At 42.6% G+C, this 15,188-nt stretch overlaps 1 protein-coding gene across 1 annotated transcript; it reads right to left on the reverse strand.

Annotated features, from left to right (window-relative positions):
- Positions 1-1,680: 1,680 nt before the first annotated feature.
- ticrr (TopBP1-interacting, checkpoint, and replication regulator) lies at positions 1,681-14,753 on the reverse strand. The gene is made up of 21 exons (XM_029277832.2): positions 13,689-14,753; positions 13,124-13,361; positions 12,465-12,697; positions 11,550-11,784; positions 11,243-11,381; positions 11,038-11,162; positions 10,643-10,846; positions 10,375-10,520; positions 10,038-10,138; positions 9,730-9,823; positions 9,272-9,354; positions 8,480-8,704; positions 8,245-8,332; positions 7,910-7,985; positions 7,418-7,549; positions 7,099-7,189; positions 6,897-6,955; positions 6,259-6,536; positions 3,449-5,654; positions 2,683-2,811; positions 1,681-2,329 (listed from the first exon to the last, which is right to left on the reverse strand). Exons 1-21 carry the CDS (start codon positions 14,367-14,369, stop codon positions 2,217-2,219), a joined length of 5,676 nt encoding a protein of 1,891 aa, XP_029133665.2. The 5' UTR covers positions 14,370-14,753; the 3' UTR covers positions 1,681-2,216.
- Positions 14,754-15,188: the final 435 nt, after the last annotated feature.

Raw genomic sequence — 15,188 nt, forward strand, 5'->3', positions numbered from 1 at the left:
TTAAAAGTACATCAAACCTGACCACTTGACATGTTCTGTTTTAGAAACTGCACAACAATCAGGAAAACACGCACATCCAAACCAAATAGGTGCAAAGTTGAGCAGAAGTCATGCATTTCCCCAGGGAGGCTGCTCTTCATCAGACTCATCGTCTCCCTGGGTGAGATACATCTTCTGGAATATTGGAGCCCTGCAGTGAGCGAGCCGTCTTTCTCTTCTCTGTCAAAAACTACACAGAGGTCACACTGTTGTAGTTTCAGAGTCTGAGCTCCTTATTGAGAGTAATTCAGTAATCTGTGGATTATTAAGGAGGGAATCGAGGGCATACACTTCAGGGATCAAAGTTCACTTTGTATTTCTGCAGGACATGGAATTAGTTTGCGACACACAGGATGTATTTAAACAAACAATGTCTTACTTCTCTGCTTATCCTCAACAACCTGCCATAATGAAACCAAGTCATTCATACAGCCTGAACTGCTCAAATAATTACATCACATGCTACGGACCTGGCTTTAATTTATGTGGACAACATTACAGTTTATTCAGAAGGTAAATAAACTACAATTTACTTCCAAACTATTATCAAGATCATGCTTTAGAAGTAATGTGCATCTAAGATGAGGATCATGAATGTTTTATCAGGGTGTGTTATCGAGAAGCTGGTCTACTTACCGTGAATACAGTCAAATCATTCCATTAAAGAAATGGGAATCTGAATCAAAAGGACATAGAGGGAAAGGTCAACCTTGTGTTAGCAGCTGCAGGTTGTAGGGGAAGGTCTGACTGAGGCTGCTGGGAGTACAGTACATTACAGTAGTACAAACATCAAAGCCAATTCACAGTAAAGACCTCGGTACTGGGATTTGAAAGCAGCTGTTCGGTCACAACATCAAAAACGTGAACATCTTATGTAGATTCCTATGTAGAATGACCGGGGCTAAGACCAACAGTTACAAACTTTCATATGTTCCTGGTGAAATGAATCCTCTTTAAAGCATGTTTTTGTCCACTGCTGTAAATCAAATGTCTCCTTCCAGGGACAATAAAGGGCTGTACTGAACTGTATCTGATTTTATAGAAACACCAGGAGCCTGATGAAAGCTCGTCTCAGTGAAGTAATAATACATGACCAAAACGAGGTGCAGCTCTGTTGAAATAATAAAATCAAACTTCCTGATTGGATCACAGTAAGTAGGTTTGATCGAGGGGTTATCAGCTGCTACGAAAATGCAATATCCCGTGTATAACAATCATTAATGTAGCACCTACATACATGAAGAGTTGTAAACCTTTATAGCAGTGACCTTTGAACAGGTAGGTTATTCCATGACAGAAGTATCAGGTTTCCTTTCTTTTGCAGGCATTTCAATAACTTCAGACTCAAACTGAAGTCTGACAATGAAGTGAAGAGGTTTTCCTTTTCACTTCCATTTAAAAAACAAAAAACAAAACAACAGCTCAATGGGAATGCTTCTGTGATGGGGAGAGAGACCACACCATTGCCCCGTGTGTGACTTTTGTGTTCTCTTTTGCTGCAGAAATTAAATGCAGAGATCGTGATTCTTGTGTCGGTGCCTTCCTTCACACCAACAAGCCACCATCTTAATTCTGCTCGAACAAATATTGATTGATTGATTGATTGACAAAGCAGAATAAAAAAATAACATTTTCATTGACTTAATTCAGAAAACTGATATTTATTTACATAAAACTTTGGCAACATAACATATTTACAATACGACTCAGTCGTTAGACCTTCCCTTTTACTTAAAAGCAACTTTATGACACGAACAAACTAATAAATAAACATTAAAAGTATTTATGTCAACACATTGAGGCTTCAGACTTGATTGTTAAAAGGCTGATTTGAAGTTTGAAAAACAAGGAAGACATAATTCTGCGCCTCGGAGAGACCTTTGCACAAATGAAATGATAAAATCCTTCCTACTGAATAGTTTTTCAACTCAGTGCTACACCTTTAATCTTAAAATGTCCAGACTCAAACTAAAAGTTAGAACAGTGAATGTTGGGGTCAAAGAGTTGGTGGAGGAGCCTGAAGGAGGCACTGTTCTTCTTACAACGCGCTAAAAGTGCTGCTTGGAACGCCACATTCTTTCTGCAGCTCTTTTTTGATGGCACATCTGAAGAAATGTGGCTAAGAAAGACCAACAACTTCACAGTCACACCATGAATGGACAAAGATGGTCTCCTGGTCAGTGGAGCAGTCTCTTCCTGCTGTAGGGCCTCCCTGTGTTCGAGCGTCTGATTGGCTGACCTAAGGGAGAGAGCTCCACACAGTCCACCTCCCTCCCCGATGAAGCCTCATCTACAAAGTGAAGGACATCGTTGTTAAGTGATGAATGTGAAAATCATTGAATTTAACAGATTGTTTGTTTGCTTTTGGCTATTAGGATTGCCCTTTTCAGACTGCTTTGTTCCCCTACAAACGTGCCGTAGTAAGCTCCTCCGTCATCATGTCTTCGTACACTCGTATTGATTCCAAGACGGCGTGATATTTGAGGGCTACAGTTTCACTCGAGGCCTGTAGGTGTGAACTTACCCAGGATCTCTCTTAGCGTTCTGGTATCAGATACTTAAGCAAAAGCAAACATCATAAAGAGATGCATTTTGCTGTTTATCAACTCATTCCCTCAGGGACTAAAGAGCACTACATCTTACCTTTAAAAATGGGCGTTCTCTTGCTAGCAGAGCCTGCTTTGCCCTTGAACAATAATGGGGAGTGAGTGAGGGCCAGAATCCCACTAGCTGTCACTGGCTTCCTCGCTTTCGAGCTGGGAGGAGTCGCCACTGTCAAAATGTAGAAAAAGCAGGAATTCAAATTTCAATCTTGAATAGTGTTAACCAGAAGAACATAATCTGTAAATATTCATTTATGACGATATGGGGTGATTATTAGGGGTGGGATTGGCCAGGAAGACAACACTTGATTAATGGCCAACTATAACGGAAATGTTACGATACAGCGATAGTTGATCAACTACAACACAATCAATTAATGAAACATCACCATATCGGATTAACTGAAGAATATAAAATACCCCTAAAAGATAAAGTGCAGGATTAACATATTTATTTATCTCAATTTAGTGTCAGTTTTACTTATCACGCTTCATCTACGCTGTACAACATTGCCCCCTCTTCTTCTTTGGCAAATTAAGTTCTCGTTATGTTCCCCTCGTTTATGTGCTCACCACTGTGAGGAATCATGAAGTAATGACGGGAAGACTAGAAAGGTAATTGTGTATGGAGCTAAATATTTCTTTAAACCAAAATATTTGGATTTGGTACCAGCGAGAGGGAAATCATATCACATGATAAAAAGGATAAAGATGTATCTCTGCATCATTTTGCATCCAGTTATAAAAAGTAATCTGTAATCCAGAACTTGAACATTTTGTAACAGGAGTGTTCAACCACATCTTACCTGATTTGGCTTCTTCATTTTCAGGCCCCCAGATCATTTCTTCGTCTGCTCTCTGACGATCAGCACAGTCAGCTTCTTGTGCCAGCTTCTCCATCCAGTACAGGTCCTCCAGCTGAGAAAGAGGTGCTACATCTACATCCGCTGCTACTGACGGCGATTGTTTTGAAGTCAAAGCTAAGATATCAGCTTTGATGTTGGAGGGCTCATCTGTGTCCTCAATGTCCTGCAGTCTGCTAACTCCCAGCTCAGCTTCCTCCAGCAACTCCGCCAGCAGCGGCTCCCCCTTCAGGCAACGATCTTTACCTCCAACCACTCCAACCTGAGCTCTCTTCCTGCGAGGCCAGCTGTTCAGGTTGTCCGGGGTCATCTTCCCTACGCTCTGAGGTGAAGGGGTCAGGGGGATGATCTCTGAAAAAGCCACTGGAGACACTGTTCCCGTAGGATGATGTGTGGGGGTGTATGATTGGCAGATGTATGTTTGGACACTTCCACCTTTTCCAGGCGTGCTCTTAGCGGGGGTGACATGAGAGCAGATGGATGGGGAGACACATCCAGGGTCTCTGTGCTTGGAGAACAAAGCTAAGGGGCTTTCTAGCTGACAGGGTTTCAGAACAACTAGAGGGCTCCAAGCTCCAGGTTGAGGACATGCATTTGAGGCCGTGTCACCTGCATTCATGGAATCTGTACGTTTGAATTTGAGTTTTGGAATTCCTGATGTTTGCATTTCCATTTCTACTTGGTAGGTCAAAGGGTTTGGAGTGCCAGCGACCTTTCGATGACCTTTTGCTGGAGCTCTTGGGGTTGAAAATCGAGGGCAGTCATTGCCGTAACCCAGGCGAGCAGCAGCCTCCCTCTGTTGGCGGTCGGGGGTCTGCCGGAAGCCGTAGCTCCGGCTGGGGGTGCCCTGGTTAAGCAAGCACTGTTTAGGAGAAACTGCTCCTTCCAGAAAATCTTCCCCAGACTTTGAAGGCTTGCGGGAAAAGCTGATGTTCATCTTCAGACCTCCACTAAACTGGGTTTTTACAACGGCTGCATCTACAATATCCAAACTTTCATCATCTGTGGATACAGAGTTAAAACATGACGACTCGGGCTGCTGTGAATCTGAATGTGGACTAGATTCAGTTTCAGAAGCTTGGGAAGATTCAGCATGCACCACTTCTTTTGAATCAGACTGCACATTCTTTTCCACAGAGTCACAGTTCTCAGAAGATTTTGTGTTCAGTTTGAGAGGAACATTTTCACCAGAATTGGATCTCAAGCTTTGTCTGGTGGTTCTAGCACCCTGACTAGATCTTTTTCTCATCTGTGACTTTACTGGAGACTTTTCTGAAGTTTCTGATCCTTCTGAAGCAGCAGCACCTCCTGGTGGTGTCGAGAGCAGCTTACATGGAGAGGCAATGTTCAAACTTTTGACTGGCGTTTGTCCAGAGCGAGTAATCCTTTGAGAAGTAGGACTTGGAGTCTTAGCTTGGCTCCTGGTGTTTGGTTTAGGTGATCGATAGTGGTCTAGAAGGGTTGGGGATTGTGAAGGTGGGGGAGGCACTTTCAGTAGTGTGGCACTTTCAGGTGTTTTCATGTTCTGAAGTCTTTCTGACAACCGCTGATGTTTTTCCTGCGGTGAAACAGCAACATTCTCATTTTGAGACACCCTTTCAAGGCTAACTTGAGTCTTTTCTGGGGTTTTGAAAATGTCTCTTTTAGTGTATGTGCTTCTGACAGGACTGCTGAACTTGTTGGATGTATTCATCAGTCTGGGAGAAGTCCGGGATGCAAAGTGAGGGGACTCGGGTACCTTGAAAAGACTGCCTTTCACTGCCAATCTACGCTTTTGAGGGGAAGGAGACCATGTGACGCTCTTCTTGGGAGTCCTGGACATTGGGCTACTGGGCATTTGTAATCCAGAGTCGACTAAAGCCTTGACTGGAGTCCTTAGGATCCCCTTCAGAGGGCTCCTCATGGGGCTCTGCTTAGTCGGGGTCTCTACCACAAGAGTCTTTCTGGCTGGAGATCTGAAGGGACTTCCTCTCAGAGACATACCTGAGCTGCCTGCTGCAGGGCTCTCGACCACAGAGGAAACACACAGCCTGGATGTAGGAGGGGTTTTGGGGCTCCCTGTGGTTCGAGGGGTCGTTGGTGTTCTGGGAGTTCCATGGCCCGCTCTCCCATGTTTGCCAGGTGACTTTGTTGGCGTTTTATTTGGACTCTAAAACAAACAACAATGTTATGATTTCATTAATTTGTCTATTAAGCTTTCTGTTTGGCACCAGATGTGTAATGTCATTTTTTATATCGTTTAAGATGTTAAGTACAGCTGTCAAGAGAGATACATAATCCCTCCAGCACACTCTGGGTCTACACCTGGGTTGTTTCCAAAAAACCACCAAAGGGAGGCAGTCTCATGACAGCAGCTTGTGTCAGCGATATTTCGGCGCAAACAACTATTTCCCGGCACAACTCACCAATCGTGATCCCCTTCACTCAGAGAAGGGGAAGTTAAGAATATTTGGTCAGTAGGATTATCAATGAATAGAGAAGACCTGCATTCAACGGATATCTTTACAAATTAATTTTACAAGTATTACAAAACAACATCTGATAAAAGTTGCATGTAAGGCAGCTTTGTGAAATCAAAATGATGTGCAGTAAAACAATTCAATAAAACAGAATCCATCTTTTCAAGAATTTGTCACAGAAAATCATTGTACTCTATATTCAGCTAGGTATTATAAATCTTCTTTTCAGGTGTAAAACAGCAACCATTGCATATCATGTTTCGGTAAAACCCGTCATTGAAAAGGAAAACTGACCTCAAAGACGCTCGAGTCTGTGAACAGTCTTGACCTTGTGGATCTGGTTGCACGCAACAGGTCAGAGGAACGACTGGGGGATACAGCAGCGCCAAAAAGCAGACGCATGGGAGACCGGACAGATTTAACCTTCAGCCCGCTGGTTTTGCTGTCGCTGAGCGTTAGCTGGGATACAGACAGAGCTCTGTCGAGGTTACGTGAGCGAGGCTGAGAGCTTGAGTAGAAGGTGTTGGAATTTCTTCTGGCAAACTTCTTGATCCTCGGGCTCCTTCTGAGGTCTGATACAAAGTCAAAAAAAAAAAAGAGAGACAACATTATAATACATTACAGTGTTTCCCCTAGATTTACAGCATGGGGGGGGGACAAGCCGACATGCCGACACAACGATACAAACACTTCAAGAAATCTTGGTGTTACTTTTGACAGATGTCCTTTTTTATCGGAAAGGTATCCTTAAATTACTTCTTTCCCTGATTTCCGACTCTATCCACTATCCTATCCCTACAATAAAGGCACAAAAAGCCCAAATATAAATCTTCAGGGGGGTGGGGGCAATATAATGGTAGGGGAAACACTGCATTATATATATAAGTAATATATTGTGTGTATGAGAGGGAGTAATTATCAGTAAAAAATACCTTCTGCTGGTTTCACAGGTGACTCTTCCACGATGCAGTCCTCAGTTGGGACAGATCTCCTGAAAACATAATAAATAAAAAATAATCTTGTAACTTTTTTCTAAATTTTTCTAAATGATATTGTAGATATAATCAAAAAGGATTTGAAGAAACACCAGAATAGATCTCAAATAAGACAAACTGAGGATTTTATGATCCATACCTTCCCATTTTCTGCCGGTAGAGGAGGCGGTTGGACACCTGCTTGTGGTGTGGTGTTTCACAGACCGTCTTTGTCAGGAGCTTGTGCCTCTCTGAAAAAGGAATAATGTCATTAAAGATTAGATTCTGGATTCTTCAGGGCAACAAACTCCTAGATATCTCCCTCTCAAAAAAAAGAAGAAACTTCTTTTTCTTCCAATTGTCAACCAAACCATGGAAATCTGAATATTAGGTTAGCATGCTAAAGTCAAAAGCTTCTCCGTTATCTGCTCAAAATGAAAATCTTTGTCTCAGTTAATTTGTGATGATGAAGTGATTACCATCAGATTCTTGAGATCGTTTGCGTTTCAATCCCTCCACAGCGGACACAGACTGGCTCCTCGGCAGCTTGGCTTTCTTCGACGGGGAAACGACCTCTTGGTTAAACAGGTTTCTTCTCACCTTTGTCACCTCTGTGGACATCAAAAACAAGATCTGGATTTAGGACTCTCATATCATAATGCTTCATTAGTCCTTTGTCTCCACACTAATGTCATAGTGTCAAAAGAGTACATTAGGTGTAACTGATTTTAAAATTGATGATCAGAGTATGAAACAGTCCCCCCCCTACCCCCGAGGGTTTAATAGAGTTTATAGTTAGCGTGTTTGTGAAAAAAGAAGGAAACAGAGCCAGCTTGAATACAGTTAGTAAGAATGCCGCAGATCTACCATAAGCATGTTTAGCTTAATTTTTAATTAAAAGACAGACGTAAGATTTGGTTTGAAACTTGTGTCTGATGTGATCAAGTTAGACGGAGAAGGAAGGAGCATACCTTGTGTCTCTTGTTGTTTCGGAGGTTGTGGTTCTGCGACAGGTTTCTCCAGAGCAACAAAGGTCTTTGACTTGGACTAATTAAAGCACAAAAAGCAGGTTAAGTAATGATGATGACTCGGCGAAAATAACTGTGACAACATTGTATGTGCAAGGTCCATCATGCCAGTTAGTATTCAAGAAATTAGACAATAAGAAGTTATTTTAAAGTTGACTTCTCTCTCTATGCAGATTCAAACTAAACAATTTGAGATATATATAAAAAGATAAACAGTATTTGATCCCAGTTTATTTCAATCTAATCTAGATATAAGTGGTGAAAATTGTTCATCTTACAGCTCTTGTGTTTTTTTTGGGCATCTCTATTTGGCGCAGACTTTGTGATGATTCAGTCATGCTGCGATGACGAGTCAGCATCCCACTCCTAAAAAAGACGAGAAAAAAACACAAAAAACACTTAAAATTCTGGGAATAAATCTGTCATTGCTTAAACAAAAAAACAACTATTTTAACTTCAAGCACGTCCTGATTGTCCATGCATATCTGAAGAACACATTCAGCCTCCTCTCACCTCCTTTTGCTGGCTGAGCGATTCCGTAGGTCCTGCAGGCGATCTCTGCCATCTGAAGCCACGCTGGAGAGGGCAGGCGAGGAGGCTGAAGGGGAAACACTGTCTTTGGCAACGGACTCGTCGCTGAAGAAGTCAGCAGGCAGAACGGCCACCAAAGCCTCAGGGAGCTGATTGCCCAGACTGTGGTAGATGTCTGCAAGAACTCTGGGAATGGCAGTCAGAAACCTGCCGCAGCACAAGAGGAATACATTTAGATTTGAGCAATAAAGGATGAGAACATTAGAATTCTTTATGGAAACTCTGACACACAAAGCTGGTGTGCAACATGCTTTTTGTCATCAGTTTTGTTTCAACACATGAGCATTTATGGTGAAAAAGAAGCAGGAGTGTATTAGACAACAAGATAAGAGCACTCAAGATTCTAGCAGCTAAGCCGAAGCTTTAGGCCTGGACTATCTAATTGACGCGCTACACATTACCTTGGCGATGAATGAAAGTCCAAGTCAAACTGCATTGTTCTAAATGCCATTTGTTTATTTTACTTCCATTGGCTCCACATGTCTGTATTTCCATACCAAAAAACACCAGCTTGTAACTCTTACAGGAACTTCTTAATGGTCAAAAAAACCTGTCTCCCCTTCCGGGTAGAACACCTGACCAGTCTTAAAGGTTCCTACTTTATATAGAGTTAACCGTCAATCAACCCCTGAGAGCCTTTTAAACAAAACACCAGCTATTATTTTGCTCATACACTTATATTCTTTTAGGGGATACAAAAAGCCAAACACTCACCCTGGGAGGACCTCATCTTGAAGGAACCTTGTCATGCAAACAGGATCTTTGTTCAAGGAGATTATCCTGAGCATTTCAGCCACCTGAGAAAAACAAAGAGTCAAACTTACTTTGTCATTTTTGCAAGAGACCAACATGACTTAAAAATATTCAATAGAAACACCTAAAACTTTCACAGTACTTAATTTTTAGTATCTAAGAAAAATGTACACAAAAATATCTAAATTAATTAAAAATTGACTCAACCTGTGTTATATATTATTCTTTAGTTCCTACGTTATCCTCAATATTTCCAACAGTTACCAAAGCCAGAGAAGTCCTTAATTTTAAAGTTTCAAGTTGTAACGCCCTGTGTCATTCCTGGGAGTCGCCATGACATACACAAAATGTTTATCGTTGCCGTGGAAACACCGGAAGTTAGTACAGAAAAATCTACTGAACAATAGTAAGCGTCTCACCTCCTCTGCCATCTGATCAGCATCCAGTGAGTCTGACTGCTCTGAGGAAAACAGTCTGCACAACTCCAGTCTCAGCAGCACCTGGATCTGACACCTAGAGGAGAAACCCTGAGTTATTACTACCTTATAAAACTTAAATTAAGAATAGAATAACTTTAAAAATCAAGGAGAAATGGCAAAGAGCAGCCACAAACAGATGTGTGATGATGTATACATTTCACACCTGGGCTAGAGCCAGTATAACCACAGTGTAGTGTTTCAGTGGCTGGTTCCTGAGTGGAGTTTAAAAAGGGAAATAAAGCACTCACTCTCTGACTTTGCTGTCCACATCACCAGCAGAGCCGTATTCCTGCCTGATTGATTTGCTGGTCTTGAGGAGATGCTGCTGGACAGACTGGGAGGTCTTTATCTGGAAAGAATATTTCAGAGGAGCAAATTAATCACACCACTTGGACTTTTGTGCACTCTAAGAGAAGAACTCAATTCTTTACCGCTTCAGAATTTTTTTGTGCATATATATTCAACTCTGTGGGCATGTAAATCTCTGACAACCGAAAGTCAGAGATTGGTCTAAAAATGTGCAACAAGATTAAAGGGGTTCAGGTCTGAAATTCTAAACACATTTAAAGCCATTGTGTGTCTCACCTTCAGGTCTGAATCGACCCCCAGGAAGGTTTTCACAGCAAACAGGAGCTGCTGGACACCAGTAAGGAGGGACATGTCTCTCTCTGCCACAGTCCTCTCGTAACTGGACTTCAGGTGGGACAGAAGCTCTGCCTCACTGGTGAAACCTGGCAAAGACAGGTGACACATAACCCAGTTTGTTATTACATCAAAAGTAGAGACTGACAAGGTGCTTACTCACTTTTTCTTACAGTGAAAGAGTGAATCAAGTTTCCAAAGTGAAACCTACTGATGGTTTTCGCTCCTTCAGACTTGTTCCTGTCACTTGAACGTCTCTTCCCCTGTCTCTCTGCTCCCCTGCCCTCAGGCCCTGGTGGCTCAGATTCTGCCTGGTTCTTCTGAGCTTTGACATTCAGCCGCGCAACATTCAGCATCTGCAGGGAGCGGCTCATGGTCTTCATCTTCTGTTTCACCGGAGTGCGCTGGGTGCCACCTGCAGATCAAAGACAGGATGTGACAAAGGAAATGTTTTGTGTGGCTTTTAAAAAAAATCCTGATTTGATGTCCTGGAAGATGAAGAGCTTTCTTCCTGAACTCAAAAAAAAAAGAAGGCAATTTTTAATTCCCAATATCCTATATATTTACAGAAACCCTTAAATGTGTGGTGAAAAAAAGTTTTCTCACGTTTCTTGCCCCTCTTGCCTCCTGTCCCTCTGGATGTCTGATACAACTCAGCCAAACCACTGACCAGCTCCTGCTGTAGGACAGACTCCTCCTCTTCCTTCTGCTCTGGAACTGCATGAAGCAACCTGAACATTGAAAGAATTTTAACTGCTACCCGTTACCTTTTCAAGGGGTCTTTAAAGAAACTATTTGAATTTGTCCTTACCTCATTGATTCCATTAAATGGGAACTCACTCCTGCCTGGTCGGACTGAGGGAACCAACTCTCCAACACGCCTGTTGTAAGCGGACAGTGGTTGACTTCCTGCTGAGCCCATTCAGGAACTTGATGATGCTTTGATGTGTCTGAAAAATAATACAACAAAAAATAATCAATGAGCCAGCAATCTAACAGATCTAAGAGTTCTAACTGCTACAGCCATCCTGAAATCAGCAATAAATAAAATAAAAAAATATATATATACACACTTTCATTTTGGTTGATTGTTTTGAAACTAAATATTCTTTCCTCACCATCCAAACTGTCACTGTCCTCCTCCATGATGTCATACACGACTCCCAAGACACTGCTCACGACTTCTGGCAGTTCAGCCGAGGTTTCATCTGTGGCTGGGGAAATGTTTTCAGCAGTAGGGAACTGCTCGTGCTGAGTGAATCCTGACTGGATCACAGTGAGCAGAGCTGTAGAGTGTGACAAGGGAGAGAGGACAGCCGAGCACACCAGGCTGCCGTCATTCACCTCAGAGAGCTGCAAGGGACATTTAAAGACGAGAGGGAAAACAGGAGATGTCAATCAGTCAATTGGCACAGAAATTGTAACCCATACCAGGCCCAAGCAAGTTTGACCCCCAAAGTCCAGTTTGTTCGACTAGTGAGCTCTCCGTTCTGTGCTCAGGCACGGTACACTTCCTTGGCTCTGGCACAGATGGAAGAGGTGAGCTTCGGCACGGTACAGTTGCTTAGGCACAAGCACAACTACCGGCTGGCAACATGGACATGAAGTATGATCGATCCCCGACTTGCAATATCAAGAAATCACACAGAGTGTACTGGCTGACTCTGACCAAAATGACTCAAAATAAGCCACATAATCAGTAAAGTTGCTGGAGCAGAGTGAGTGCAGGCAAACGGGGGCTTTAGCAAGATAGAGAGGATACAAGCGTAGTGTGAGTGCACCCTAAGATGATTTTCAAAAAGTGAGTTTAATTAGAAGATTCAGCTTTCTTATGGTTGGTTTATGTTCTAAATGACCCTCCAATAATTTGACAAACACCTATATAAAAAATAATATATTACAAGTTCATCCAGTTCATTAACAGCTTTTAAAAGGAGTGTAGAAGTGTTGAAATCAGATTTTTTTTTAAGTCTAAGATCAGCATTCATGTGTTTGAGTCTTGTGTGAAAGAGCATAGTGTTTAGATGTCTCACCACATGCAGGCCACAAGAAGACAGTTCCATCAGGAGATGCTGGAGGGCAGCAGCTTCATGATCACTACTCCCCGAGCACTGAAGCACCCATGACTCTGTAGATGTCAGCGCCAGTGACGAGGCATCCCAGCCCTGCAGCACTCCTTTTAGGCACACTTGCACCGTCTCTGGCAGAAGCCTCTGTCTGCAAGACACTGGTTCCAGCATGATCCCACAGCTCTGTGACACATCCCCTGGTGAGGTCAAGAAAAAAATTATATGAATAAAAGGAGTCCATTATTTTCTTGACATTTGATATGCTTAATTTTCCTCTCGTCTTTAATGCAGCTTGTGTCGTTGTTTGGCCCTTAGGTGTCTTTAGTATTTTTTTTCTTTTTGAACACTGTATTTATATGAAAGCCCTTTCTCGTCATCTGTCTGTTGTTTTATATGAGCAGATTCATATTACGACAATAAGGATGCACAGTTTAATATCTCCTGATTTTCAGTTTTGAACCGTTTCCACATACAGATCTGAAACTGGATTTAACACACTACTCTGACTAAAAAATGTAAACCAGATCACTTCCAACACCAGAAGTCTTGCTCCTCATCTACAGATTGTCCACTTATGTGCAGCTCTCTGCTTACAGAGATTAACTTAACTCATTGTTACCTACCTTGCTCCCACTGCAGAACACCACCTACGACAGGAAAAGTCAGGCGGTATAGCCTCTCAGAGGAAAGCAGGTATCCAAAGCTTGACTTGAATGTAAAGGTGTCACTCCTGAAGGTTGAGTTTGACTTTTGAGAGCCACACAGGTTCAGCAGCGCGACCACAGGGATCACTCTGCCCCCTGCCTGGGCCAAGACCTCAGACAGCTTGTCAAAGCCGAGGTGATCCTCAATCCTCAAGACCTGCAATAAGACAAATAAATCAAAGTTTCTTACATCATTAAAACACAGAGAGGAATTTCCGTAGATGCCTTGACCATGCAGATTTTAAAACACAGAACAACAGTTGTGTTGTGCATGGTCCTGTCAAATAAACTGAACTAAACTATCGGGCATGTTCATCTTGAACTGATGCTGGTCCCCCAAAAAACGAAAATAATAATAATACAGGTTTTAAAGGCGCCTTTCAAAACACTCAAGGTCACTTTTACAAATACAACAACACTATTACTATTTTGATTTTTGAAAGGCTCTTTAGGTGCAAAATTGTGTCCCATGTCTTCTACTCACCTGTACGTGTGAGCTACTGTCAATCCAGTGCAGCATGGCCTGTTTCTGAACCAGCATGTCATGAAGGCCCTTAGATATGATGTGCTCTGTCACATCTGTGTTCAGGTCGTGTTGTCCCAGACTAAGGTAGTCCACAAGCTGCGTCCTGGAGCGTGGACACTCCGAGACAATAAACACCATATTATTCCCGTTGTTTGAAACATCATCCTCCTGTGAAACACTGGACTTCCCAGCACGGCTCGACTTCCTGGGCCTTAGGGACAGCTTAGTAGGGGAGGTGATGTCTGGTCTGTCCCACTGGAAGTCCAGCAGGGTTTCTTTGAGTGCATTTTGAACGGAGGCAGACTGACTTGATTTCTGCCTCTGCTGAGAGAGGCACTGTTTATCCTTCAGGTCAAACTTGGATTCAAACTCGATTTCAAAGTCCTCAAACGATTTGTGGCGGAGCTCCTTGAAGTCGGATCCCCTTGAGATTAGCCTGGCGTTACGGCCAGCCCTGGACTGAAAGAATTTATATCCCCATCGCACTTTGTCTAACCCGTATTTGCAGCTAAAATGCAGCAGGATTTGCAATATTCCTCGTTTCAACAAATGATTCCTGACGTCCAGTTGATCGCCTGAGTTGTGGTGTCCATAATCCACGTCAATAACAAAAACTAAGTTGTGTAGCATTAAGGCCATGCCGTCTATTCGCTGTGTCACAATGTCAATTCATGAACACATGACTAACTTGATTATAGGTATCCAGATTCATACATTTGGTCCAGCAGGTTGTTCAGTTTGTGGGCACAGCTGCGCCATTTACATCTGCTTACATTACGGTCATTTCTTGTTGCTATGCTACTCCGTTAGCATGCTACAGTAACTACTAAGACGCAACGTTATAGAAAATTACAACGCTCACCGTTATTCCTCGGCGTTAATTAAAATTGTAGTGACTAATTTACAATAAAAAAAACAAAACCCCGAGCTTTTTAAGTATCAAGACAACTCAAAAATGTCCACACAACAATCAATATTCGCCATTTTCCAGTAGCCGTCGGTCTGTCCTTAACCGTTCGCGCTTCTTGAACGAGAGCCCACCCCTTTGCTGGGATTGGTCACCTTCAGTTGAAACCTCAACACGATTGGTCAAAAGTGAGGCGTTAAACAGTCACGAGTCTCATACTAACTTTTAATTGGGCAACTGCGCTGTCAATTAAGCCTGGGGGTAGTTGCTGCGTTCATGTGCTCCTCGGATGGTGGTGGTTGGAGTTGGGAGATCTTTCTTCCGACTTCAGTGCGTTCCCGTGATTACAGTTCGGAGAGTCGGAATATTGTAACAACTACAACATTATTTTGACCCTCATGTGATGACTAATATGACGCCCAGTCGGCAAAGTCGGGCACCTATTTTTTCCCCGAGTTTCCGAGTTGTTGTTTCGACTTGAGCACGCAATCGGTCTTTGTCACTCACGTCATTATTTAGTTGGTGACGTCACGTCGGCACCATATAGCAAC

This window comes from Labrus bergylta, chromosome 7 (genome assembly GCF_963930695.1).
Source record: "Labrus bergylta chromosome 7, fLabBer1.1, whole genome shotgun sequence".
NCBI lineage: Eukaryota > Metazoa > Chordata > Actinopteri > Labriformes > Labridae > Labrus > Labrus bergylta.

Bases quoted from the DNA above. Each gene is read 5' to 3' on its own strand.
- ticrr (XM_029277832.2), bottom strand. From the start codon at position 14,369: ATGGCCTTAATGCTACACAACTTAGTTTTTGTTATTGACGTGGATTAT. The intron at 13,362-13,688 runs GTGAGTAGAAGA...GTCTTATTGCAG, and splicing joins ACAGTAGCTCACACGTACAG to GTCTTGAGGATTGAGGATCA. The intron at 8,705-9,271 runs GTGAGTGTTTGG...GTGCTGCGGCAG, and splicing joins CAAGATGAGGTCCTCCCAGG to GTTTCTGACTGCCATTCCCA.